Source organism: Astyanax mexicanus, chromosome 2, assembly GCF_023375975.1.
Source record: "Astyanax mexicanus isolate ESR-SI-001 chromosome 2, AstMex3_surface, whole genome shotgun sequence".
NCBI classification, from domain to species: Eukaryota; Metazoa; Chordata; class Actinopteri; order Characiformes; family Acestrorhamphidae; genus Astyanax; species Astyanax mexicanus.
This window is the reverse complement of record NC_064409.1, coordinates 47804901-47832815: the sequence shown is the minus strand read 5'-3', so window position 1 is coordinate 47832815 and position 27915 is coordinate 47804901. Positions and strand designations below refer to the sequence as shown.

Sequence of the window (27915 nt, the reverse complement as noted above, 5' to 3'; positions counted from 1 at the left end):
GAAACTTTAGGACATTTTGTGCCAGCTGGGTGTGGTCCTAAACCCCGAGCACTACAATTTTCTCAATCCTGGTACTGGACCCTTCCTGTCCTGCACATCTTATTCCAACAGACCTGATTCAACTAATCAGTAAATTAACATGCCCCTTTCAGATCTGCACTGGGCGTGTTGAAGCAGGAAAACCACTAAAGTGTGCAGGGCAAGGTGCCTCCAGGACTGGAGTTAAAAAACTCACTCAGATTAGATTAAGGAGAAAGGCCTTAAGCCTTTTTTTCAGCCTGCAGGGGGCGCGCCGGCTCCAGGCTCCTGAGCTCAGAGCGGTAGCGGTTTATCTCCGGCTCCTGCCTAACTATATACCCAGCATGCCTCACAGAGCCGAGAGAGAGAGAGAAGACAACCTCAAGGAGCATTTCCAGCTCTGAACAGACCCAGCAGGAGCGCTGAGAGGCGGCAGTGGACCCGGCTCTGCTGAGTTTAAACATTTACACACGGATGAAGAGTTTTTACCCTTCAGATCAGTTTCAGAAGTTCTGAAGAGTCGCGATGAGAGAGGCGCCGGTGCTCTACTCGAAGGTACGATACTGAAGTTCACACTTACAGTCCACCTCTCTCTCTCTCTCTCTCTCTCTCTCTCTCTCTCTATCTCACACACATACACAAATAGTCCCTATCTGTCCATTAGAGTGCTCAGTCTGTGTTTCTGTGGGCTGTTAGTTTAACACACTGGAGCTTCTTTTGTTAACTACCAGTTAGGGGTTATAAGTACATGCTGAGGGCTGTGTGTGTGAGAGAGAGAGAGAGAGAGAGAGAGAGAGATTAATTCAGTGGTGAAGGAAGTACACAAACCATGTAGCTACTTGGGTTGAAGGAGAGGTACCCAAGTTAAAATCTAACTTCAGCTAAAGAAGTCCTCCCTTAATAATTCCACTCAAGTAAAAGTGCAAATCTATTTTTTGTCTAATGTGCTCAAGTATCAAAAGTCTCTTTTTAGGAGAAAAGAGTGCTAGTCTAGTTACAGAAGTCATTTAATAAGTCGGACACTGATGTCTGTTAAAGTCTGCAAAGGCACAAAACATGAAGGAAAACAATTACTGTTAAGTAGAACCACATGGTTTTATGTAACTTGTTTTAACAAAGTTTCATATTAGGGTTAATTTGTGACCTAAGCTAAAGTATAAATAGTATTTTTGCTTTAAACATGGGTTCTAAAATAAGTTTTTCTTTACTTAATAAGTTTTTTAGTTTACTTCTTTACTGTACTGCATCTGTGTACTTCACAGGTTCTGTCTTTTATATAAGTATTGGCTCTCCCACAATTTTACTGCACTGAGTAACTATGTCCTGCAGGTCAAAACAAGTTCAAAACAAAGTGTGCACTCTACCCTGATTAGTGTGCTTGCTTTGTGCTTCATTTGTTTTAATAAGTTATGTTTGTATGTATACATAAGGTATTTTTTTTTTTTTTAATTTTACATAATAGATAATTAATTATATATACTTTGTTACTGACCGTCACTAGTGTAATTTCATTATGTTGAGTTAGTGATTGCACCTGGACTGCTTGGCTGTCACTCCCACATTTAACATCTGCAATTTATATAGAATTTTGAATTCAAACCAAATCTATTAAAATAAAGAACTCCCACTTCCTGATATATGCTGGATATATCAAGGTATTCCACTGTAGTTATATTATTTTTAAAAGCCATACTGTATTTGTTTTAGTCAACACTTCTGCTTTCAGTCAGTGTGGCTTTAAGCTCCCCTGTCTTCTTGTATATTTAACTGTAATTAAGAAATGAGTCTACGATATGAACGGGTGTTTAATTAAAATGTATAAATCATTTGCTCTTGTAGTATGCTCGGGTTTGGATTCCTGACCCTGTGGATGTGTGGAAATCAGCAGAGCTGACCAAAGACTACACGCCTGGAGACACTGCCCTAAAGCTAGAGCTTGAAGATGGCACAGTGAGTTGCGAACAAGAAAGAATAAAAAAGACATTTGTTTAATAGTTTGTTCTTTTAAAATCAAGTATTCATCATTACAATTGGATATGGACCAGCTAAAAAACACCTACTTATACTACAGATCAGTGAATAGAGAGAGATTTGTTGATTTTATTATAAATAATAGCATTTTTAACATTTGTTTATACACACCAGTAAGCTCTGCATGCTCTTGTACTGTAGTATAGTTAAGTTTAATAAGGCATGACTAATCTAAGTACATTTGCTGAGGGCTGGCTTTTAGTTCCTGTTGTGGCAGGGAAAATGTGATGGCACCAAGTCACCCATAAGTAAGTTTATCCTTGTTGGAAGGGAAGCTGAGGTGAAACTGACGTAATGAGTATCATGAGGAACACTGGTGGAAACAGTGATTTATTTCGCAGTTTGAGCTTTTGACAAGAATGTGCAAGAAATTGTGAAATTGTGATGGCAGGAAGTCAGGGTGTGTGTGTGTCTTCAGAAATAGCTAAATGCCTCACTCGCTCATTAGCGCCAAGCTGCGTGCTGATGAAATGTTTATGAACAACAGAAGTTACGACTCGTGTTTCAGTAACAACTTTAAAGTGGTGTAAATATATCTTTGGGCTGCAAATGTTCTGCTGATAAAGTTGCCAATTTGCATGTATAACCCATAAGCTAACTGTCCACTGAACCACACCTGTACACCAGATGCACTCTGCTGGAGCTCACTGAGCACATTCACTCCATAACTAATTTGAATCAAGCCACTCCAAATTATTATTTGCTAACATACCTTAGTTGTTAGTTGTTAGTTGTTGAAGAAATAATTTAATAAATAATGGATTTTTTTAAAGACTTGGAAATTCCAATTGTTATTATACAAACAATTCAGTTGCATTCAGCTCTGTCATTACGGTTAGTTCTTTATTTCAGTAAAACATTAATTAGGCTGTAAAAAAAAAAAAAAAAAAAAAAAAGATGCCTTTAAGAAAAGGCATAATTTCAAAATGCATTTCAAGATGCAGTCCCTTTGCAACACTCTAAACTAAAAAAACTCTAAATCTAAAAATGCCTTTTCAGTAGTGGAAAAAGATTCTTTTGACATATTCTTCTTGCTTTACAACCTGTATACAGCATGTTACTGTAGATCAGAAAAAAAATCTGTAAAAATTTAGTGGTAATTATATTCTACGTTCTATTCCTTCTGTGAGTCACAGCACACTATTTCTTTTGAAGCAGTGTAAACAAGAATTTGGCTTTGCCAATGGTATATTTTTCATAACTTTCTTCCTTTTTTATCATGCAAACAGAATCGTATTCTTTATATCCTCTATAACTGTGAATAAACACAAAGATACAACAACAACAGATAATATGTAGCTGATATATTCAGAGAAGTCTTTTATCTTAACAGATGTATGCTTGTGTTCGGTTAGCTCAGCTTGCTAATGCTAAGTGAGCCTTTTTCGGCTCTTTTTTTTTCAAGTAGTCAACAGTCAGTCTGTGTTTGTGAAAATGTAGTAACTCTACCAAGCATAAAAAAGTAATGTTGAAAGCTTTCCTTATTTTATTCATGTATATTTTTTAATGAAAGTTGGCATTTATTGACTTTCTTCCATAGCTAACGTTGGATACACTCCACTGGGAGAGAGAAATATTGGATCCATAGTATCCATATCCTTAGATATTAAGCATATTGTTACCAAAATATAGTTTGTAACTCATATGTAAATATATTTTTGGGTTTTGTTATCTGGTAACACTCCTTGTTTTGTGTAGGAGTAACATTGGTTAATTATTTTGTGCTGGAGAACATTGCTAGCAAGTTAGCTAGCACTATGTGTGTTTAAACACAAGCTAGTTAGTTATTTTAGCTAACCTAGCTCCATTTTGTTAAATTCATTACTTATTTTACTCTGCTATTATTTGCTTGCTGATATATTTCTTTTTGGATTTCCTTTTCCATTTCAGTACAGCAGTTTTGCAAAATATAAACATTTTAAAAAATGTAACCAAAAAAAAAAAAAAAAAGAGTACTTTTTTACCCAACCCAAGCCAGTACTGAAGCCGGTCTGTGTTTTTTTGGCTTTTGAAGACAAAAACTGAAAATATGTGGCTGAAGACCCACGAACAAGCAGTAACTGAAGATGTTCACAAAGAATCTTGAGCCAAATTAAGCATTTGGTCCTGTCTACACTTTACAGCAGAGCATTTGCATTTAAGCATTACATTTGAGCCTGTAAAATGAAAAGAAAAAGTACAAATTGGGTGCAGTTCCTAAATTGTGGCAATTGAAGGCAGTTCTTAAATGATATCTTAATTGTTTCATTTAAAACATACTAAGGTGCTATTCAAAGGCAAAGTATCCAAATAATCTGAAAAATAATTAGAATATCTTTTAAAGCAGATAATTTTACCAATTGTTGTTATTTTTGTTGCCTTTTGTCTAGGAGTTGGAGTATAAATTGGACCCCAAAAACAGCACCCTACCCCCCCTTCGTAACCCAGATATTCTGGTGGGAGAGAACGACCTAACCGCACTGAGCTACCTACATGAACCTGCAGTGCTGCACAACCTGAGCGTCAGATTCATCGACTCTAAGCTTATCTACACCTACTGTGGTGAGCCATCCACTCTGACATCAGCTGTACTGTAGCCACATAGGCCAGAGCTGTGGACTGTAGACTTTGGAGTTAGATCACTACACACTGTACCTGAGGAAGCTGTATATCTGTTCTGTGTAGAACTGTAGAGTGTAGGTTATTATTAGATAAGTGAGCAAGTGTTGCTAATGTCAATAGTGGTGCTAGTGAAAGTATGAGAGGAAATTAGAAACTGAAACTTGAAAAAGGTGTCAAGTGAGGTGTGTGTGTGTGTGAGAGAGAGAGAGAGAGAGGCTGTTAAAAATTAGTCTGGTTACTGAACTACCGGTAGTTAAATATTGAGAAAATGTCTGTTTGTATTTAGGTATCATCTTGGTGGCCATCAATCCTTATGAGTCACTCCCAATCTATGGAGCAGATATCATCAATGCATACAGTGGGCAGAACATGGGGGACATGGATCCTCATATTTTCGCTGTGGCTGAGGAAGCGTATAAACAGATGGCGAGGTTTGGCATATTTCACATATACTTTTCCTTGATGTAAAGAAAACTCTGTACCAATGTGGTTCCATCTAATGTTTTATTGCCATATTTCACAACATTTAGTGTTCTTTCACAACATTCTCAAATTTAGTCTCTCAGTGTCTTTGCAAATTCACAAGTAGGCATTAATCTTCTGTGCTGAAACGTTGGAATATGCAGGCACATCTCCTTGAAGGAATTTAGCCCATTCCTCCATACAAAACTGTTTCAACTCTGTTGTTTTGGAGGAATTCCTCTCATGAAATATCTGCTTTGACTGCTTTTGTCATTCCAAAACAATTTTATTCTTCTTTATCCATTATTTTTGGTAGAATAACTTGTGTGCTTGTGTGGGGGTTATTGTCTTGCTCCATGACCCACATTTTCATGGACGAAAGTCCTAAATTTACTGGTAGAATTTAGAATCCATTTTTCCATCAGTGGTGGAAAACTGTCTTGGCCCAGTGCAGCAAGGCAGGCCTAATCATTGATAACACCATCATTTTTCACAGGTGGGATTAGATTTTTTGGCTGGAGTTTTTTTTTTGAAGTGTTTTTCTTTCTCCATAACATAAAACTTCACACATTTAAACCAAGAAGCTTTACATTGCATTACATTGTTTAGTTGCCTTCTGGAGATCTGACTTTAATCAATTCATTTATAAAATGAAACAGCTCTTCCTACTCACAACTGATTGTGATCCCATTGTTCGAAAAATCCAGTGGCTTTTAAATTATCGGTTAATCCTAAAGGTTCACATACTTTTGCCTCACAAACGTATGTAATATTGGCTCATTGTCCTCAATGAATAAATGATTAAATACATTTCTAACATTTTCTTTGATTTATTTTTCTAATCCACATTAAGGATGATTTAAGGTTCAATAGTTTAGAAACTTTTAATGAATGTATGGATACAAAAAAAAGTTGTTATGTAGAGTGAATAAAAAGTGATTAGTGGTTTCCATAATCCATTGATATTGGAAGTTGCCCAAGTATCACTGATTGCAGCTGACTGTCTCTCATTTTCTTGTAAGAGATGAGAGGAATCAGTCCATCATCGTGAGTGGGGAATCAGGAGCTGGGAAAACTGTGTCTGCTAAATACACCATGCGCTATTTTGCTACTGTCAGTGGTTCCTCCACGGAAACCAGTGTGGAGGAAAAAGTGTTGGCCTCTAGTCCCATAATGGAGGTATTTTTAATGACAGCTTAATTCAGTACATTTTTCAAATTTGTCAAAAATGATTCTCAGATTCTAACTAGTATCTTTTATAACTAGGCTATTGGGAATGCCAAGACGACCAGGAATGACAACAGCAGTCGCTTTGGAAAATACATAGAGATTGGATTTGATAAGAACTATTACATAATTGGAGCCAACATGAGGACATACCTGCTGGAGAAGTCTAGAGTGGTGTTTCAGGTGGCTATTTTCTTTTCTACACTTTATTTTCCTTAATTGTTTTTGGAATTCATTCTCTTCAGATGTTACACAGCTCTTCGAGGCCTAGTGTTTTTCAGATTACCGGTAGTTCAGCATTTTTATTTGGAATTCAGTCTCCTCAGATACCTTAAAGACTTCTAGGTCTTCCAGTTCTGCTTTTAACCATCTAATTATAGGAGGTGCTTAATAATTCCAGGATGTATGGCTGTGTACTATTACTACCACTTGTTTATGCATGGTTGTGTACATATACTACTTAGGTTTAACAGTAGTTTTAAAAAAGGTGTCAAAACTAATCATTTACAGTGACTGTCTCCTTTAGTAAGAACAGACACTGGGAAATGGACTCCAGGGCACACACTGTATAGGGGCAGTAATTTGTTTAGAATTAAGCTTATTTTGGATTTTTAAAAAGGGGTGAATCAAAAGCCATGCTTATGTTTTAATCACATACTTTAGTTTTAGAACTCTCTGCACTTCACTTAAGCTATATTCTGTTGTTTCCCTATTTCAGGCAAATGAAGAGCGCAACTACCACATCTTCTACCAGCTCTGTGCATCTGCCCATTTACCTGAATTTAAAGCCCTGCAGTTAGGTATGTGCCTGTTCCCTCAAGTCAATAGGAATGTACTGCACGTGGCAGGCGTTGTTTTTCAGGAAGGCAGTAAAATACATTACAGAAAAAGATTGTTGCTGCCAGATAGAAACACCGTATCTCCATGGTAGGGGGTTTTACATTCTGACATAATGTGAATATTTTAGGTGGTTCTCATAATTTTGAAGCAATTATCAATAGAAGTGCCCCAAAGAGAAATATTTTTGTAATAAGTTATTTTGGAGGTTTAAGGTTTCGCATGAATGATTACATTCTATTAATAGTATTGATCCCTTACAATGCATCTGTATCAATACCATGTTCAGATGTATTATATAACTATAGTCTACCTGTTCTGGGCAAAAGTAAACCATGCAATGATTTGTATGTAGGTAGATCATCAGATTTTCTGTTTTTATTAATTTTTTTGTCACCATACAGCTCTGGAAAAAATAAGGGAGCACTTAAAATTATACGTTTCTTTGATTGTACCAAATTGTTAACCTCTGGAATATGATCAAGAGGAAGATAGATAATCACAAGCCATCAAACCATAGGCATAAAGTTATCCAAAAGTAGTGTGTAAGACTGGTGGAGGAGAACATGCCAAGATGCATTGAAACTGTGAATTAAAAACCAGGGTTATTCCACCAAATATTGATTTTTGATCTCTTAAAACTTTACAATATGAACTGGTTTTCTTTGCATTAGTCTGAAAACTCTGAATGACATTTTTATTTGGATTTTGGGAGAAAGGTTGTCTGTAGTTTATAGAATAAAACAATGGTAATTTTACTCAAACATATACCTATGAATAGCAAAATCAGAGAAACTGATTCAGAAACTAAAGTGGTCTCTTATTTTTTTTCCAGAGATGTATATTCCAAGTTCAATTATTCTTAGATTAATTCTCTAAATATTAAAAAACTGTATAAATTATGATAAAGGCAGGAGATTCTTTGAAGCTTCTCCTCCAGTCAATTTTACTGTACCTTGCTCACTTCTCTCTGAGTAACCTGCCTCTCTCTGAAGGCAGAGCGGATGACTTTCACTGCACTAACCAAGGCGGAAACCCTGTCATAGACGGAGTGGATGACGTACAGGAAATGCAGGCAACCCAGAGGGCTTTCTCGCTTCTTGGTAAAAAAAAAATACACTTTCTTGCTTTCGCTTTTTTATTTTATTTTATATTAGAGCCTCCTTTGCAACTAATGTGGATTCTGCTGTGAAGATGCAAGATGAAGTGTGTAATACAGTCTAACAATGAAACACTTTTGCAGATCATCAGGTTAACTGCATTTATATGTGAAATACTGGCTCTCTTTTTTTCATGGCAGGAATCAGTGAGAAACAGCAGATGGATTTGTTTCAGATCCTTGCAGCCATTCTTCACCTGGGCAATGTGGAAGTGATGGGAAAAGGCTCGGGAAACTCCAGTGTTTCTGTGAGTTTAGGACTAACAATACAGCTTCAGCAAATATTGTCATTTAGTGCAATTTGTAAAATTAAGATGATGCCTACATCATAAATATGCCTAAATCATTACATGCTTACCTGATCTACATCTTTAAATTAACTTGCATTTATGTATTTATGTTATTATATCATATTTTATTATATAGACAGTTCTGTGTGAATGGATCCTGTTCAGGGTTCACCTCACCTGGTGTTAACTGATGTATGATGTAAACATGTCCAGATTTCATTTGAATTGAATTGCAATTAAATTACTCAAACCACATTCGGAGGTAGTCAGAGACGCATTTTCTTATTTTCTTTGACTTATATATGGATCCATCTGGTTAAATGTCCACTGTTCATTTTGATCACAGTAAATAAGTGTAAGCCACATTATATGTATATAATACATGCTAATGCCAGATGTAAACAGGTAATAGAAATTGACAAAAGGTATGTGCAAATCATTGCTGTTAAGTTCTCTACTCTTGTACAATTTTGATGTTCTTGTTTTCCGTTATACTATTTGATTTTTTGCAGTGTATTGATTACAGGCTCAAAATCACCACCTGACTGTGTTCTGTGAGCTGCTGATGGTATCTCAGGAGGACATAGCGCACTGGTTATGTCATAAAAAGCTCAAGACTGCTACAGAAACCTTCAACAAACCTCTGGCCAAAACAGAGGCTGTTGATGGTCGGGATGCATTAGCTAAACACATTTATGCTAGGCTTTTCACATGGATAGTGAGTCAGATCAACAAGGCTCTGCTTTCATCCAGCAAGCAGCATTCCTTTATTGGGGTGCTAGACATCTATGGGTAAGTGAAGGACTTTCACTTCTTTCACAGAACAGTGTTACAAACAACACAATTAGGCCTTGTTTCTTACTGAAAGGTTTGCTAGTGGTGTTTGCTGATTTGTATTTTATATGTATTGGTCCAGGTTTGAAACATTTGAAATCAACAGTTTTGAGCAGTTTTGCATTAACTATGCCAATGAGAAACTCCAGCAACAGTTTAACATGGTAAGTATGACCTATTTTGATGTGCTTTATCTGCTTGGTTAAAGGTGTTTCCAAAACACCTCAATAATGTGTTTGGATTACTGCTTAGCCAGCATATTCTCTGTTCAGCACGTGTTCAAACTGGAGCAAGAGGAGTACTTGAAAGAGCAGATCCCATGGACCCTGATTGATTTCTATGACAACCAGCCATGCATTAATCTCATCGAGGCTAAGATGGGAATTTTGGATCTGCTTGATGAGGAGTGTATGGTAAGCATATTGATTTAATTCTTTAATTAAATGTTATTTTGTGACATTAAATTGGTCAGTAGTTAATTTCTGTCTATGCTATTTTAATGCTTATGGGTCAATTAGTAACCAAAATAAGGAATTTAATCATTTCTTCTGATATGTGGGCCATATAATTGTTTTTTTTTTCTATGTAGCTGATAAATGGGTCGAGTGTTTTAAAACGGTAGAACATGGTTCATTACAATTATAGTTAATTACAGTTAATGGTTAAAGTAACATTTTTTTTCCTTAATCTCCTCAGATGCCTAAAGGATCAGATGACTCGTGGGCACAGAAGCTTTATAACACACACCTCAAGAAAAGTGCTCACTTTGACAAACCACGCATGTCTAACAAGGCCTTCATCATGCATCATTTTGCTGATCGGGTACATAAGCAATTGTTTGCATAAACCAGATTTTTTTTTTATGGCATTTCTTTTTTCTTTATTATCTCATCTGTCTTTGTTTGTTTTTTCCTAAGGTGGAGTATCAGTGTGAGGGGTTTCTGGAGAAAAACAAAGACACTGTGAATGAGGAACAGATCAATGTGCTGAAGTCGAGTAAGGTTTGTTCAACCCAGCATGACTCTCACTCCAAGCCTTTTCCATGCACACATAATTTAGTTCTGCTTGAGGGCTCTCCTCAGTTGAAGTAAGAGGAACATGCTGCAGCTTGTGAATTTTTTTCATTTTCTGCTGATGTTAGCTGTTGAATTCCACTTAGTGTTGGATGATTTTTTTTCCTTCTGGGGTGCCGACTAACCTATTGGCATCAGCTGTTCACAAAAATGAAGAAAGTTTAAAAGGTTAAATAAATAAATGCTACATTAAAAATTAAAGATGATAAATTATGTACTCACAGTTTTTTAAGGGTATTTCTGTGTTTTAGAGTCATAAATATACATTTCTTAAAATGAAATAAATTACCCATAATTTGTTATGCAATTATATTTCTCAGAGTACATATTTTATGTATAAGATTGCTTAAAATATATGTTTATATGTATTAGTTTTAAATACTGGCAATAAAGAGTTGTTCACTGACCTGAATTCTTTTAAAGCTTCATGAGACATGTTCAAGCAAGAAAAACACAAAACTGTGAACGTTATAATTGAAGCTTGGAATAGCTGGTCCAGAAATATTTTTTCTGTCCAGGGCTGTAGTGTCTGAGGGGAAAATATTAGATTCATTGCAAAGTATTATCAGGGCGTCTGTGCATCATTAAAAATATTTAAAAGGTCTTTGTCTTTAAAATATTTTTATCTGGGCTCCAAGTGGTTCAGTGGGCTAAGCACTGCCACTGTTTGTGAAAATGCTGGTTCGAATCCTGTTCATGTAGTTGTCATCAGCTGCCTGGAGCCCTGAGGGAGCAAAATTGGCCTTGTTCTCTCTAAAAAAGTGATGATGATCAGTACATGCCATTTGTAAGCTAATAAATGTTCTAAAAATACTTAGAAATATACTTTAAAAAGGTCTTACAAAAACACACTAAGTACAATTCTTATTGTTTTCCAAATGCCATATTCAAGTTAGTTGGCTTCCTGATTAAACATTTGACTAAATTCCATTTTATTGCAAAAGTGGTCTTAATTTAGTCTCTTGAAATGTCTTTAACACTACAAAAAATATATAATTCCTCATGTCTGCATATACCCTGGTAAAGATATTTACAGTTAAGTTGCATATTTTACATTGATATGTAATAGTGTGTGGTCTTTAAATATTCTCATCTTCACGTTCCTTTATCTTTACTTCCCTAATTTAAGTTTGCCTTACTGCTGGAGCTTTTCCAAGAAGAGGACAAACCTCCAGGTCCTACAGCCACAGCGGTGCCTAGTCGCTTCAAGGTTGGGCGCAGCCAGTCCCTCAGAGAGCACAAAAAATCTGTTGGACTGCAGGTTTGTTTGGAGACCTCATGCTAACCTTTCACCTTCTACAGTAAAATTTCTTTTGGTTTCAATTGTAGTTAAATTTACTGCATAATTGCAGTTTCACTGTGTTTTAGTTAATGAGTATTAGCAAGCACAAAATATATCCCTTGTTTCTGCATTTTAGTTCCGGAACTCTCTGAACTTGCTGATGGACACCCTGAATGCTACAACTCCTCACTATGTGCGATGCATTAAACCCAATGACCACAAATCTCCTTTTCTGTCAGTGCCCTTAGCTTTTATCCTCTCTTATGTTATTTATGTTTTTTCAGTTTCAGAAATATTTGTAATACTTTTAATTTAGGATGGATCCAAGAAGAGCAGCACAGCAGTTGAGAGCATGTGGAGTTCTGGAGACAATCCGGATTTCAGCAGCAGGCTTCCCATCCAGGCAAGTATAAGACAAGACGTCACACCCATATTTACCATACTTGTGTTGGGCACAGATGGAAAGTCTTTTCAAGCAGTGAACTAGTGAACACTCACTCAAACACTAGAACTAGAACACTAGGACACGTGCAGAATGGTGGGCAGCCATTGCTTACTTATGTTATCCACAAAGGAGGGCACCACTACTCATATACACTCAATATTCACCTTTTTTTAAATGTATAACTGCCAAATCTCTAATAAACAACACTCACTGATTATTACTAAGACTTAAAGACTTAAGACTTAAAATATTTAAAACTAATACATGTAATACATATAAACATATTTTAAGCAAGCTTATATATCTTATACATAAAAATGTATGATCAACTAAAAAAATGTCATACTTATACTTTTATAGTACAAGCCTAATGTAGCTAGAAATGGTTGCATGCTTGGATTACTAAGTAGGATTACTAGAATTGAACTACTGTAGACTATTTTGAACACTGCTTATGCAGTTTGTGTTGTGGCATGGTTTTGACATACCATCTATAAAAATTTTAATACAAAACAAAGCCCATCAAATTCACATTGCAAGTTATTTGCTACTACTAAACACATTTTTGTATTGGTAACTTTTTTTAGGTGGACATATCAGGAGTTTTTCATCCGCTACAGAGTGCTGATGAAACAGAAGGATGTCCTCTCCGATGGAAAACTAACATGCCAGAATGTTCTCCAGCAGCTCATACAGGTTACAATGTCATTTATACTTATAAAGAAGTGCTGGTAGGAGTGACCAGTTGAGTGGGTTTTCATGTAAACGTGCATGCAAATGAGCTATGAACAGCCTTGTGATTAATGTGCTGTAATTTGTGACTAGTAGCATAATACGTAAAAAAAAAAAAAAAAAAAAAAAGGAAATAAGTGACAGGAAATAAGTGCTTGTTGATTATTTTATTTTCAGAACAGCAATACTGCTCCTGCTTATGCTATTTGTATGTTTTGTGCAGTTAGTATGCAGCCAATGTATTGAAAAAAAGTCCTTGTCCATTTTTTTTCTTTTTTGTGGGAGCCACAGGTCCATGTTGTTTGTTTAATAAATCAAGTAATATATATATATATATATATATATATATATATATATATATATATATATATATATATATATATATATATATATATATATATATATAAATATATATTTATTATTATTATTATTATTATATTTTTTCTTAAATACAAATATACATAGCAGCATTAATTGAAGGTTAAATGTGGAAGAGTGTTGTTTCAGAGTTTCACTTTGGCCCGTTCTTTTTTTCTGAAGGACCCAGAGAAGTACAAGTTTGGGAAGACCAAGATCTTCTTCAGGGCTGGACAAGTGGCATACTTGGAGAAACTGCGGGCTGATAAACTCCGTGCAGCTTGTGTCCAGATTCAGAAGACCATCCGCTGCTACGTAGCCCGCAAAAAATACCTGCGTCTGCGCTGGTCCACCATTACTATCCAGAGATATGTGAGAGGACAGCAGGCCCGAGCGTAAGTACCTTAGGACTAGCTTTTTTTTAATGTGCTGATGTGTTACTAATTTTCCTTTTTGTTGTGGACAGCTTGTGCAAGTCCCTGAGGAGAACAAAGGCAGCTGTGGTCATTCAGAAGTACCAGCGTATGTGTGCAGCCAGACGATTGTACCAGCGGAAGCAGTTGGCAGCTGCGCTACTTCAGCGGCTGCTTCGTGGCTATGCGGCCAGACTGCAGTATAAACAGGTACAAAAGATGGGCGAAATTTATTTATTGCTTACCTTGCTACTATAATAGTTAGGTGTGTACAGTTGGGGCCATGTGTTGCTATTGAAGCTCGTCTTCATATGCTTCTTGGATCTGATTAACTCACCAGAGGCTTTTATTTATTTATTCTTTTTAAATATTTAAAATTATTAACCAATCGTCTCCCCAATTTACAAGGCTAATTACCCAGTCCACTCATTAGGACTCCCCCTATCACTAGTAATACCCCAACCCCAGGAGGTTGAACTAGCACATGCCTCCTCTGACACATGTGAAGTCAGCCACCGCCTCTGATGAAGCATTGTCGAGTAGCATTACAGAGCACTTGGAGGAAAGCGCAGTAACTCAGTTCTGATACATCAGCTCACAGAGGCCTTGTGCTGATCGACATCAGGAGTGATGTGGAGAGAGAGCGCCATCTATCCACAGAGAGCAAGGTCAATTGTGTTCTCTCATGGCTCTGGCAGCTAATGGCAAGCTACATTAACAGGATTCGAACCAGCGATCTCCCAATCATAGTGAGCCCTATAATTCATGACAGTCTTTTACACAAACTTGAGAGGTTCAAGCTTAATGAGTAAAATATGGCCTGATTTCCAAAAGACAATATTTCTAGGTTTTTACCATATTATTATTTTTTATGCAGCTGCTCTTTCATACATTTTTAACAAGCAGTCTTTATAAAGCATTGAAATTTGCACTACCGGGTCTTTTTTTAACAATGACTGATAACAAGACAGAGCTCTAACAAGCTTATTAAGAACGGAGAAAGAAACTTTTATTTTCCTTAAAATGCTGAAAAAGACATTTTAAATTAGGCTTCAGGGAGACACTGTTCAGGCTGCATTCTGAAAGCTTGCATTTGTGCACCAACACTGAATACACCAGGTTTGTAAGCCTGTGTCTCATAATGTGTTTAGTAATTGCTATAAGTTAGGACAACCCCTGTACAAGTCAGCATCCGTTAACACACAAGAGTCAATTGAAATTTAAAAACAAAAGATAAAAAGAAGACAATTAACTACACAAGTTCCTGCAAGTTAAGAAGAGTAAACTGAAAATAAAGGAGAACGTGCTGATAGAAGATCTGGGGAGAATTTTAACAACTATGTAGTATTACATATCTAATGATTTATCAGTTTCGTGCCTGGTGACTACAACAATTTAGTAATTGTGTGCAAGGAACTTGAAAGCATAAAACACTAACATACTTATGGATTGTCAAACCCCCTCTTCCCAAACAAAAGACTAAATTACCAGTGCTATAAGTTGCTGTCTGTCATTTATTTTTCTTCCTCTCATCGCTTTCTTTTTTGTTCTCTTTGAGCTAGGTCTAATATAATTCATCATTGCTTTCATGCTTTATATTATAGTTCTTAAACCTAACCCCAATCTTGCCTGGATTGTGGGGCAAACATTTTTAATAGATTTTTACACCAGATTTGATATAAATTTGTTAAAATTGGATTACGGTTCTTATAAGTGATAAATGATCTGTCTCTTGGTTAATTTGTGTGTGCCCTGTTCAGCTGCGGTATGAGCAGAAGGTTGTGGTGGTGCAGCGCTGGGTGCGTGGCTGGCTGGTTCGAGTGCAGTATAGAAGAACCATGCAGGCTGTGGTGTATCTGCAGTGCTGTGTACGGAGGATGCTGGCACGGCGAGAGCTAAAGAAACTCAAGATTGAAGCGCGGTCAGTCGAGCACTACAAGAAACTCAATGTCGGCATGGAGAACAAAATCATGCAGCTCCAGAGGAAAGTGGACGAGCAGGTATGTTTCGTTGTGTACTTGTATGTGTGGTCCCAAATCAAATTTCTGACAGTAGAACGAGAGCCCATCTTTAACCAGAGTATTTTTTGAAACTCAGAAATATTGTTTCTGTTTGTGATCTCCAGAATAAGGAGAACAAGGAGCTGTTGGAACGGATAAGTGTTATAGAAAGCAGTAGTGTGGCTGAGCTGAAGAAGTTGCGCCCTCAGATAGAGGCTCTGCGAGGAGTGGAGGAAGATGCCCGACGTCTTAATGATAAGGTGTCCACGCTAGAAGAGGAGCTCCAAGTTACTTGTGAGGAATTGGAAAAGAACAGAAAGGTATAATGTGTTCTGGATTTATGCATTGCTTTTCTTTAGTTTTGTTTCTGTGGGCTTTAAACGTAAATAATTCAAACAGTGACTTCACTTAATGCTTCCAGTAAATACTATGGGCATAATGGTAGAGAGAAGATTGACTGCACTGGGCTGGGGCAAAAACAGCATAACCTCCCAAATTAATGGTATATGTATTTGTTTTTGCAGTTTTATTAGGGGTTGTGTCCTTTTAATACTCTGTATAAATATCTGTTGTAGATCTCTAATGCTTTTTGAAATGTCTTCCGAGGTTATAACCAAGTTATAAAGATGGCACTGTGATATCAAGATATTTTTTGTGGTGTTTTAGATGGTTGAAGAATTAAATGAGAAGAACAGTCTCCTGAAGAGTGAAAAAGATGAGCTGAACACCATGATTAAGGAACAGGGCCAGCAGATAACTGGTAAGTACATGTACCTGTATTTTTCATTCAAGATATTTTTCTCCTCCGTCTCTTTCTCGCAGTTTTAAAGATAGATAGACTCTGCTTTAACTCCATAGTGTACACTTTTTATGTAGCAAGATTTTTTTTTATTGCAGATTTATTTTCTAATAGAATGAATTGGGTGCAAAATATTTGGGAACCATTCAAATGCATCAGTGATAGTTATACTTGTTACACCCGACCATATACATTCATATATCATTGCAACCATCTGGCAACACTTGTGAAACCACCATAGGAACCACATTCGACACCATAGCAACTGCTTATCAATTACAAAACAACAACATGGCAGCATGACAGTTGCCTGAAATCCAAAGCAACCCTTGCCAAACTGAAGCACCCATCTAGTGTCCACTTAGCAACACCATATCACAGCAACCAGCTAGCGACAACTTAGCGACACAATAGTATCCACCTGGGAATCCATAGCAGCCACTTAGCAGCACCATAGCAACAACCTAGTAAAGCCTTAGCAATGCTATATTTACAACCTGGGATAAAATAATCACCACCTACAATATTTAACACTTGGCAGCCACTTAGAAACAACAGAGGAATGATTTGCAACCCCATATGAACCACCTGGGATGCTATAGCAAGCTGTAAGAAACAGCCGGAAACACATCATAGCCAAGTCCAGGAAAAAATGCTTCAACTTTTCTATTTCTTTTTAGTTTAATCACATTTACCCCTGTTAAAAACATCTGTATCTATAGATAATCTGCAGAAAGCCCATCAGGAGCACGTGGAGCTTCTGCAGACAGAGCTATATGAAGAGCGCAGTCGCTACCAGAACCTTCTAACTGAACACCTCAAACTAGAAGAGCAGCATGCTGATCTGAAATCAGAGATGAATGAAGCAACGGTAACAGTCTTTCATTGCTAAACATTTGAAAAGCATGTGAGGTTCTGGCATTTCTTTACTCCTAATGTCATTAAAAGACTGAAGAAAAGTATTGTGGTCCGTTAATGATATCAATTTTGTTTAGTTTTCCCCTTATGATCTTTTTTTCAGCATGTGTCCAAACTTGGTCGCTTAGGAACGGACTCTGCTTACAGCAGCAATGAGTCAGAATATACCCGCTGCTCTGAGTTCACAGGGTCGGAGGTCAGCTTACAGGGTCAGGAGGTGAGTGTTCATCTACTTTCTGACTAATTACATTAAAGCCTCTGGCAATAAGGTTCGTTATTTTAATTATTTTGTACAATATTGAACTTTGTTTTTTATGTAAATCATTTAGCAAAGTTTATATGGAAAATATAATTTTATTCCTTTGAAGGAAAGTCAGGTCACATATAGAAAACTACATTTAACAGTAAATTTTGTTTTTGGTGTTTAAACTTTCCATTAAACATAGCACATTGCAGTTGTGATGCTTTACATTTAAAAAAAACAGAAAAACATTAAGAACAACATGAATTTCCAATATTTCAAGCAAAGTTTTGCAGTTTTATATCAGGCAAGTCCTGTTCTGAAAGAAGCAGGGACAGCTTCTTATGTTATACTGGTTCTTGTTCTTGCTGTTTGCTTTAAGATGGAACTGCAGGGTGGTGTGGATGTGGCTCTCCTGTTAAAGCTGCAAAGACGAGTAGCTGAGTTGGAGCAGGAAAAGCTAAACTTGCAGAGCGAGTGGGACTCCAGAGAGGATCTCCTCCAACAGCACCATGCTAAGGTATGCACACACTGAACAGAAGTGACTTGGGCTCAGGCCAGCAAGAGAATCCCATACAAGGCACAAAAGCAGCGCTGCATCTAGAAAGTAACCAGCGTCATGCAGGTTAATTATATTTTGACTCCCACTTATTTGTGAATGATTTTTTACACAAAGCTAATATGAATTGATCACTAAAGGCCAGAATATAAAATGACTGTTAAACTTGGAATATTCTCTTACTTCCAGCAGGGGGCACTAATGATCACTTAAATGCAGCATATGTTCTTTCTGAATTCTGTTCATTCAGGAACTAGAAGAGTGTCGTAGAACAGTAGGTGGTGAGAGAGACTATGAGGCACAGAAGGTAAGTCTGTATGTAAATGTTTGAACTTTATTTTCTTTAAATATATTTTTTGGCTCTTTTGATTGTAGTTTACTGAACTAAGAGGTACGTAGCATATTGATTGACTATTATTTGTGTTGTTAGAACTCTTGTGGGAGAATTCAGGAATTTTCTTTAAATTTGCTGTCATCAATGAACAAAATTAAGCCTGAAGAACATTTTAGCTTTTAATGTAAAAACAATAAATAGTGTCCACATTTCCAAAAAAAGAAAGAAAACTAAATAAAATATAAAGGATATCTGATAATAAGGAAGAAATGTCATTATATGGTTATTCATGAGGAGGACTAATTTGATTACTTTGCACTAGGTGTGCCATATCATATTGTACATAATAATGTTATAACTGTTCAAACGAAAAGGTTAATGTCGTGATAATAGCAATGTTGTATTTGAAATCTCTATTATCTATTTTATATTTACTGTGAAGCATTAAGGGTTCTTTAATAAATTTTGTTTGCAGTTTGTATGCATGCACTATATGTTGTGTACTTTTAGTATTGTGGTGGATATTTCTGTTACATTACTTAAATGTTAAATTATTTGTTATTAGTATTGGTATGTTACTGTTGTTTAGAAAATAGACAAATGCAGAAAAATACTGGTTGGTTTCTGCTGATTGAAACTGTTAAAAACATTGAGATTTATTTTGTTGATGTAATATATTCTTGAAAGTACTAAAATATTGTTCAGTGTTTTGTCATATCACCATGACTATTGTTGTTGTATTGTGTCCTAAAATACCATATTATTTTAAGTTACTCTGGAGCATTAAGTGCCTTACTGAAACCAGGAGCATTGCATTAAAAAAATTCAGTTATATGAGGATCCTAAATCTATAATTATACCACTTTATACTGAATACAAGCATCATTGTTACCTGTGTTTTCCCATTTGTTAGCGGCAAGAGCTGGAGTCAGACAATAAAAGACTAAAGAAGGACCTGAATGAGCTGCGTGCGTCTCTGAGTGTGAAGAAAGGTTCAGGACGGGCTTCCCCTGGATCCTCGGCCTACAATGTTCTCCTGGAGCAGTTGAGCTCCGTCACTGAAGAACTGGAGGTGCGCAAGGAGGAGGTGCTCCTTTTACGCACTCAGCTGGTCAGCCTAGAGGCCTTCAAATATAAGGTAAAAAATGATCTATTGGCTTAGCTATACAGTACACAGCTTCACTGCTGATGACAGAGGAATCTTCACTATTTTTTAGAGAAATACTTTTTTAGAGACACCTATCTGCAGAATACCTTATTAACAAAGGCTATGATGTAAGATGCAAATATATATAAACTAAACTGCCAGGACAGTTTAGTGGACAGACAATGCTTCCAAACTCAAACATACTAATATAGCAACAATAGTATTTTTATCAAGGAAAAAAGTATTTGTCAGTCACCCAATTTAAACTGAATTAAGCTTGCATTCCATATCCTGAAGGGACAAAATAAGTAAGTAAGGTCCCAAAGGAGGCAGCAGAAGATGATGGCTGCATTAGAGTCCTGGCAAAGCATCTCCAGTGAACACATATTATAGTCATTGCATGCAAGGAATTAGCAAGAAAGTGCTAAACATCAGTTCATTAATGTACCCATCATTGCTATGTCCTATGGCAAATTGGTTAAACCCCAAAAAAATTGCAAATGCAAGAATAAAAAAAAAGCCTGTAATGAATGCTTTAATTATGTTTAATTGGTTTGATTTGATATTTTAAACTGTGTAGCGTATTAAGCAAAAATGGTATGGCTACAAGCAGTGGTCTTTTTGTCTTCAGGGAAGTGTGGGTACTAAAAGTTCTAAAGTATGCAGTGAAGCAATGCATGCTACAGAAAAATGTAATATGCTTGTTATAAAGTCTTACTTTTTATGAGTACTGTTTTTTCTGATTCAGGAAGCGGCATCTGAAGGCGACTCTGGTGACACCAGCAGGTATAATCATCTATATACACAGTCTATAATAAATCACAGCTTCACTACGTGTAGTAGTGCTCATTGCCTGAATTTGCCCAATTTATTACCTGTTTGTGTGCTCAGGTCCCCCAATCTGGATCTACATGAACTGAATGAGGATGGAGAGCTGTGGATAGTATATGAGGGCTTAAAAGAAACTAATAGGTTTGTTGGAAGTTGGATCAGCAGTTGCCTCTAAGTATTGTCTCTAAATATGTATTGTATTCCAGAGGTCCTTAGACTTTTTCAAGCGACCCCATTTTTCTAGAACTTTTTTTTTACTTGGCTAGCAAGATAGAATAAAAGCAGCACAACTGTAACATAACTAATAACACAACAATACTGCACTCCCCACTCCCCAGTGCATAAGTACCCTAAATAACATTTTTAGTCCTTTAGGCTTTAGCTAAAAACTGTTTATATATATATATATATATATATATATATATATATATATATACACATATATATATATACACATATATATCACTTCTTTCCCATACAAGTTCAATATTTGGCACTGGAAAATGTTACAGTGCTAAACTGTAAAGAAGGGGTGAAAATAATAATTTTTAATAAAATAAAGACACATCTGGAAGGTCCTACAAGCACGCTGTGAAGGTGAGTGAGCAGGTCATTTACATGAACAGCAGTGTTATTTTATTTTGTATTCTGTTTATTGTTTATGTAAAAGTTGGGTTTGTGCTTTGCTGTGTGTGTTTGTGTGTGTGTGTGTGTGTGTGTGTAACGAGCGGAAGTGTACGGGCCCTGAGCATGCGCGGCGCTACTGTTTTGCCAAGATAGAAATGGACTTTGCAAGATAGCAATAAGCATCATGACGAGCTTTGCACATGGCGTAAGATGGGGCCCCAAGTCACTGAACATTTCCTGGAGTATAGTTAAATCCATCATTAATAAATATAAGGAATAGGACACGTTTTAAATCTGCCTAGAGCAGGCCATCCTCACCAACTAAGTGACTGTATAAAAAGAGACAAGTGAAAATAAATTTAGTAAAGTTTATATATACTGAATAAACTGAGTTTACATGTGTGAAGATGATTTGAGTGTTGGATTTGTGTTTTGTAGATGTTTAAACATTTGAACTCTTAATGCAATATATGGTTCTGGGAAGCCTTTGTACTAGTATTTGGAAACTGAGCTGGCAGGCATTAAATTATCATATCTTATAATTATTATATTTCCAATTACTTTTAAGCCTGTGATCATATTGTGATTACAATTTTTTTTAGGCTGTTGGAGTCTCAGTTGCAGAGTGAGAGGGAGCATCAGGCTCAGGAGCTACAAGCCCTGAAAGCAGAGCTACAGACTCTAAAGGAGGAGAGAGACCAGCAGCAGCAGCTTCTCTCACACACATTGCAGCTGCCCAAGGATGGCCGTGTGCACACTGCCCTCCAGCTCGAGATCAGCCGTCTCACCCGCCATAATGTGGTTAGTTTAGTGATGTTGTCATTTTTAACATGTTAATCAAGCTTTGTTTACCATCTAAATTTTGATCTAACTCATTTTAAGAATGAGTGATTTATGTAGTAAATTAATGAGTAAATTTTGACTGTAGGACCTGTTGGAGCAGATGGATAAGCAGGACAAGACCATTCGCAAGCTGAAGAAACAGCTAAAGATTTACATGAAGAAGGCTGAAGAGACAGACTGTGAGTTACACTGCAGTGAATCTATGCATATTGCTTGTATTATGTGGACTTTTATATTATTCATAATGTTTGCCGAATGGGTCTGAAGGAACTTTTTGTATTGTCAGCAGATGTCCATATAGATGAGCCTATTCCAGAGAACAGAGTGATTGAAGCAATGCCAGAAATCAGTATCTTACGTAAGGAGCGACACTGCCGTGGAATGCTGGAGTATGGAAACGATGATGAGAGCAAGCTGGTGAAGATCCTTATTACAGGTAATATACTATACACATGCTTTCCCTAAACCTGTGATACAGATTTTAGACTCTTAGACAGATTCCCAGCAGAGTAATTCTGTTTTTTATGCAACAGAACTGAAGCCTAGAGGGGTTGCTGTAAGCATGATCCCATGCCTGCCAGCGTACATTCTCTTCATGTGCCTGCGCCACGCTGACTTCACCAACAACGACCAGAGAGTCTGCACACTGCTCAACTGCTCCATCAACTGCATCAAAAGTGTGCTAAAGGTAGAACTAGAGAATTCCTACTTTAATCTCTTGAACCCCAGCCTTATTTTTGAGTTTAAATTTTAAAACCTACTATTCAGTACTTTCTAATTATTTTTTTATCTGCTGTTAATTCAGTGTTTATAAATGTAGTACTTTCTAATTATTAAGTTCCTGGTTATTCAGTAACTAATAGTCATATAGTACCTACTAATTAACCAGTTTAGTCTAGTTATTCAGTACTTACTATTAGTGCACACTAATTATTCAATATCTGCTAATTATTCAGAAAGTATTAATTATTCAATTGTATGGAATGCGATTCAATTCAAAATATTTAATAATTCAAGTATGAATTATTTAGTACCTAGTAGTTGTGGGCGTGAAATATTGCCCTAAAATAAGATAATTATTTTTGTGATCAAGAATATACTATGGCAACAAAATAAATATGAATATGTTGTATTTTATATAAAAAACACAAAAAAAAAATCCGTAATCCTGTGTGTTTGTGTGCATGTCAAAGGTAATTACCAAAACCCTGATTTTATATAAAATAATAATGGTGTAACAAAAAAATGTAAAATGTAAAATTGGCGATTATTGTTTGCTATATAATATGGCACATCCCTGCCTACTAAATATTCAGTGACTGCCTATTAATATTTTAATACAAATGATATAGCTTACTATTCAGTTACAATTACTCAGTATCTACTAATTATACAGCACCTACTAATTACTTATTATTATTCCTTATAGTTTTTAGAATATAAATTATTCCTTATAATTTGTCAGTATTTACTTATAGTTCAAAGAACGATTTAGTATCCACTTACTACTCAGTAAGTAGTAAGTCTATATTTATAGTCTACTAATTATTAAGTACTTAATACTATTTTAATATGAATTGTTCAGTATGTACTTATTCAGTTTGTGCCAGTTTTTCAAAACCTACTCATCTGTTAATAATTCCGGAAGAAATATCCAGTTCCTACTAACTATTGATTACCTACAGATCTGAAAGAAATATGTAACTTTATTAGAAATAAACCTTGCCTACAGTTCTATTACTACATTAGACACTCTTTGTTCCCTGAACCCTGATTCATTAGTTCCCCTGATTTTTCCTTTGTTAAGGATGGCAGCTCATTAGAGACAGGCTGACATTGTTCAGAGCTGAAATGAGAACAGGGGCAGAGGACTCTGGGATATAGGGTGGTTTGGGGTGGTTGTTTAGTCGTCTGTTGTTTTCAGTGTTTTGAACATGTTTTTCTTGTCTTTACAGAAAAAAGGTGATGACTTTGAAACGGTTTCATTTTGGCTGGCCAACACTTGCCGTCTCCTGCATTGCCTGAAACAGTACAGTGGAGAAGAGGTAAGTACTTGAGTACTATAAAAAAGGCACAATATCCACCCACACAAACACTCACGTTTGCCTTCTGTTTGGAATTTTAGGACTACACTAAGCACAACACTGCCCAGCAGAATGAGCAGTGCCTGCTCAACTTTGACTTGACTGAGTACAGACAAGTTCTGAGTGACTTGATTATCCAGATCTACCAGCAGCTCATCAAGTGCATGGAAAACATCCTCCAACCTATGATTGGTATGAGCCTTATATAGCTTTCATAAGACTGATAAATGTCTTTTCTTTTGTTTTCTCTCTCTCTCTCAGTCCTTGCCTATATTTCCTTCTTTTTATCCATGTTTATATGTTCCCTGGCTCTATAACATTTTCTTTCTCTGCCTCTAGTGGCGGGTATGTTGGAGCAGGACACCATCCCAGTGTTGCTGGGTCCAAAGCCCACAGGGCTGAGAAAGCGTACCTCCAGTTTTCCTCAGGACAGCTCCTTTTCATTGGAATCTCTTCTAAAACAGCTCAGCTCATTCCACTCCACTCTACTTCAACATGGCAACGATCCGGATCTCATCAGACAGGTGGTCAAACAGCAATTTTACTTCATCGGCGCTGTCACATTAAACAGTCTGCTTCTGCGCAAGGACATGTGCTCTTGGAATAAAGGACTGCAGATCAGGTACTGACCAATCACAGGGACGCTGCAGAGCCATCTGTTTCTAGAGTAAAGTTGTTTAAGTATATTTATGGCCAATATACTTTTTTTCTTCTTCTTTTTTTAAGTTTTATACTTTATTTTGTTGTACTTCAATCAGAAAACAAGGCATTATTACCGTATACATTTGATGTTATGTAATTATTAGCGCATGCGATGAGGCTAGAATGTAGAATGCACACACACACACACATACCTGCTGACACAGGTTTTGACAGTGGAATATGGAGCTAGCATTAATGTTTCACTATTAAGGCTCACAAAAATGATTAGTCAGTATTGTCATTTAATTAATTGTTTAGGCGATTCACACCACTAATATAATATATATATTTTTTTTTTCCAATCAAATACTGATTCTTTTATTAACTTTTTAATACCAAAAGCTTAATTATAAGAAGAGGAGTAGGTGCAATTATTTATGATTAATTACAACAGATTTTTGTGATTAATCAGATGACCCTACTAATTATTACTATTCTTAAATTGTGCGTGTTCGTGTGTGTGCAGGTATAATGTAAGTCAGCTGGAAGAGTGGCTGATGGATGCAGGTATTCAGGGCGGAGGGATGCGGGAGATGCTTGAGCCGCTCATTCAGGCTACTAAACTGCTGCAGGTCAATAAAAAGACTGAGGAAGATGCAGAAGCCATCGCCACCATGTGTACGGCTCTTACAGCTGCACAGGTAATATCTATAATCAATTTGCGTAGTTACTGTACAAGGTATTCTTTTTTTTATGTAGATGAATATCAAAATATAATATTAATTATAATAATATAATATATATTTATTAAATACATTTATTTTTATGCATATTCAAGTTTTCACATTGTTGCATAATATTTCAGATGTAGAGACACAAATTTTCAGCTAGGAATAAAGATTTTAAATGATTACCTTAGATAAATTTTATTTAATCTAATGCACTGGGTACAGTGGGTAGCGCTGTCGCCTCACAGCAAGAAGGTTCTTTCGGTATTTAGTTTGCATGTTTTTCTTGTGTGCGTGTGGGTTTCCTCTGGTACCCCTTTTCCACCAACAAAGTGCTGGTGCCAGAGCCAGTGCCGGAGTCGGTTCCTGCGAACCTGTGAACCTTTTAAGAACCGGCCCGAGTTTCCGCTGCTCTAGGGTGTCACTCATTACGTATGTGAATGTGGGCGATTTAAAAACAACATGGTGGAACCTGAGCTCCTCTTGAAACTTGTGATGCTCTCCTTGGTAGAGCACTGTTGATTCATTTTCATTCATTTAGCTGCTTCTGCTGCTTTTAGCTGTGAATGGAGGTGAGGTTTGTAAACAACTTTGCCCCCAAGACGCTTCAATGCCCCGCGCTTTGGCCGTCCGTGTCACAGGTTCGCTGGTTCCAGACCAGCAAGATTGTGGGGCCAGAACGGAACCGGCTTATCTGGTCGAGAACCTGTGATTTTGCTGTGGAAGCGCAAAGAACCGTTCGGGAACCTGGCACCAGCACCATGCCGGTGAAAAAGCGCCCTGGGTGCTCTGGTTTCCTCCCAGAGTCGTCTAGGTGAATTTGAAGTATTTGAAATTGCCTCTAGGTGTCAGTGTGTGAGTGACTGTGTGTGTGTTTGTCTGTCCTGTGATAAATTGGTGGCCTGTCCAGGGTGTATCCTGTCTTCCGCCCAATGAGCCTCTGGCTCACACACAACCCGAAATGGATTAAGCGTTTCAGGATGATATTATGACACACTGATTTTCTTGCAATGATATTGTCAACCAGTGAATAGAACACAATTAAATGCAATGAAAATACCTGATACTGGTCGATTATTCAGTGGCCACGTATTTGAGGGCTAAATTTGCCATGCCAGCCCAGTGATGTGCTTCATTTGATCATTTTTGGGCTTTTCTGTTCAGGTTTTTCAAGCTCATTTTTAACATTTGCCTTTTTTCCTTTTCTGCTACAGATTGTAAAAATACTCAACCTTTACACACCCATCAATGAGTTTGAGGAGAGAGTGTCTGTCTCTTGCATGAAAGCCGTACAGGTAAGATTGATATCTCTGTGTTTGTGTATTTGAGTGTGCATGTCTGTGCTAGATCATCCTTAAATTTTCTTCTGTGTTCTCCACAGGCCTTGTTAAAGAACCGACAGGAGTCTCCTCAGTTACTGATGGACAGTAAAATAGTCTTCCCCATCACTTTCCCCTTTAACCCCTCTCCTGTGGCCCTGGAGAGCATTCAGATACCAGCCAGCCTCAACCTCAGCTTCCTCACAAGCCATTAGACAGTCACAGCTGGGATGTGATCTGTGAACATTGTGTCATATCTTTTTCAAGCCAAATTAGATATTCTGCTGCACTAAATCTAACCAAAGAAATGAGCACTTTTAGCAGTTTAACATGCTAAATTTCTTAGCCTACATACATGTTCACCTTTAATGCAGTAGATGAGGAGCTGGTTAATTAGTTGGCGAGTTAATTTGATTGAGTGAGTGCACGGAAACATGAATAATGTTTGAGCTGCTCCTGGTCTGGGTTTGGGAATCTCACTTCTGACACACTTGTTACTTGTATTGTTTAATACGTTTGTCACACATTTGTTCATTTATGGTTAGCACTAATGGGAACTTTCTCCTTAAGAGAAATCATGTTGCCTTATTGATAACAGAGGTGGGTGCAGGGTGGGTACTGTGTGTTTGGAAATGTTATATTTATATAGAACTGACTTTTGTAAGTTGGTCAGTGGACTGTTGCTGTTGTCACTGTGTCTATTAAGTGTGAAATGTATCTTTGCTCCATATATTTAAAACTGTGTATTATGTCTGCTGTGTTAAGTTAACTTGTAGTTTTAATATAATAAATAATAAATTCTTTTGTTTACCTTTATGTCCAAAAACCAACAAAACAAAGTGAAATATAAGCACTTGGATTATTTAGGTATTCATACTATTAAAATGAATGTGTATTTAATATTAAATTAATGTACAATTTTCCACAATATATCTGTACATGTGCAAGTATGAATGCTCAGAAAAAGAACAGCAAACCTTAAAATATGTATTATTTTTTAATGTTTTCTTCTCCAACAAAAAAAAGTTTTCTTTGTGTAACATTAAAAGTTAAAAAATAAAGGTATTTTTTGACTTGTTCTA

The 27915-nt window shown here is 36.7% G+C and overlaps 1 protein-coding gene across 2 annotated transcripts; it reads left to right on the top strand.

Moving 5' to 3' along the window:
• Positions 1-345: 345 nt before the first annotated feature.
• On the top strand, positions 346-27915 carry myo5ab (myosin VAb). Of its 2 annotated transcripts, none has more exons than XM_049474413.1 (40): positions 346-573; positions 1858-1968; positions 4419-4590; positions 4937-5081; positions 6135-6291; positions 6379-6522; positions 7058-7139; positions 8172-8279; positions 8477-8583; positions 9152-9417; positions 9542-9623; positions 9732-9872; positions 10156-10281; positions 10377-10460; positions 11662-11793; positions 11951-12048; positions 12131-12217; positions 12847-12955; positions 13532-13743; positions 13815-13971; positions 15522-15761; positions 15887-16081; positions 16428-16521; positions 17283-17431; positions 17582-17695; positions 18102-18239; positions 18529-18585; positions 19526-19750; positions 20508-20545; positions 20651-20731; positions 21820-22018; positions 22146-22239; positions 22347-22496; positions 22594-22748; positions 24016-24105; positions 24186-24336; positions 24484-24766; positions 25313-25487; positions 26729-26809; positions 26896-27915. In XM_049474413.1, exons 1-40 carry the CDS (start codon positions 544-546, stop codon positions 27046-27048), a joined length of 5412 nt encoding a protein of 1803 aa, XP_049330370.1. In that variant the 5' UTR covers positions 346-543; the 3' UTR covers positions 27049-27915. The 2 variants fall into 2 exon arrangements, with proteins under 2 accessions (XP_049330370.1, XP_049330371.1); XM_049474414.1 differs by having other exon boundaries at positions 347-573; positions 22350-22496.

What these genes read in the sequence shown, in the direction of transcription:
- myo5ab (XM_049474413.1), top strand. Translation starts at nt 544, where the DNA reads ATGAGAGAGGCGCCGGTGCTCTACTCGAAG. An exon ending in TCAGCTTACAGGGTCAGGAG is followed by an intron (nt 17,696 to 18,101) that starts GTGAGTGTTCAT and finishes GTTTGCTTTAAG; the next exon opens with ATGGAACTGCAGGGTGGTGT. An exon ending in GACTCTGGTGACACCAGCAG is followed by an intron (nt 20,546 to 20,650) that starts GTATAATCATCT and finishes TTGTGTGCTCAG; the next exon opens with GTCCCCCAATCTGGATCTAC.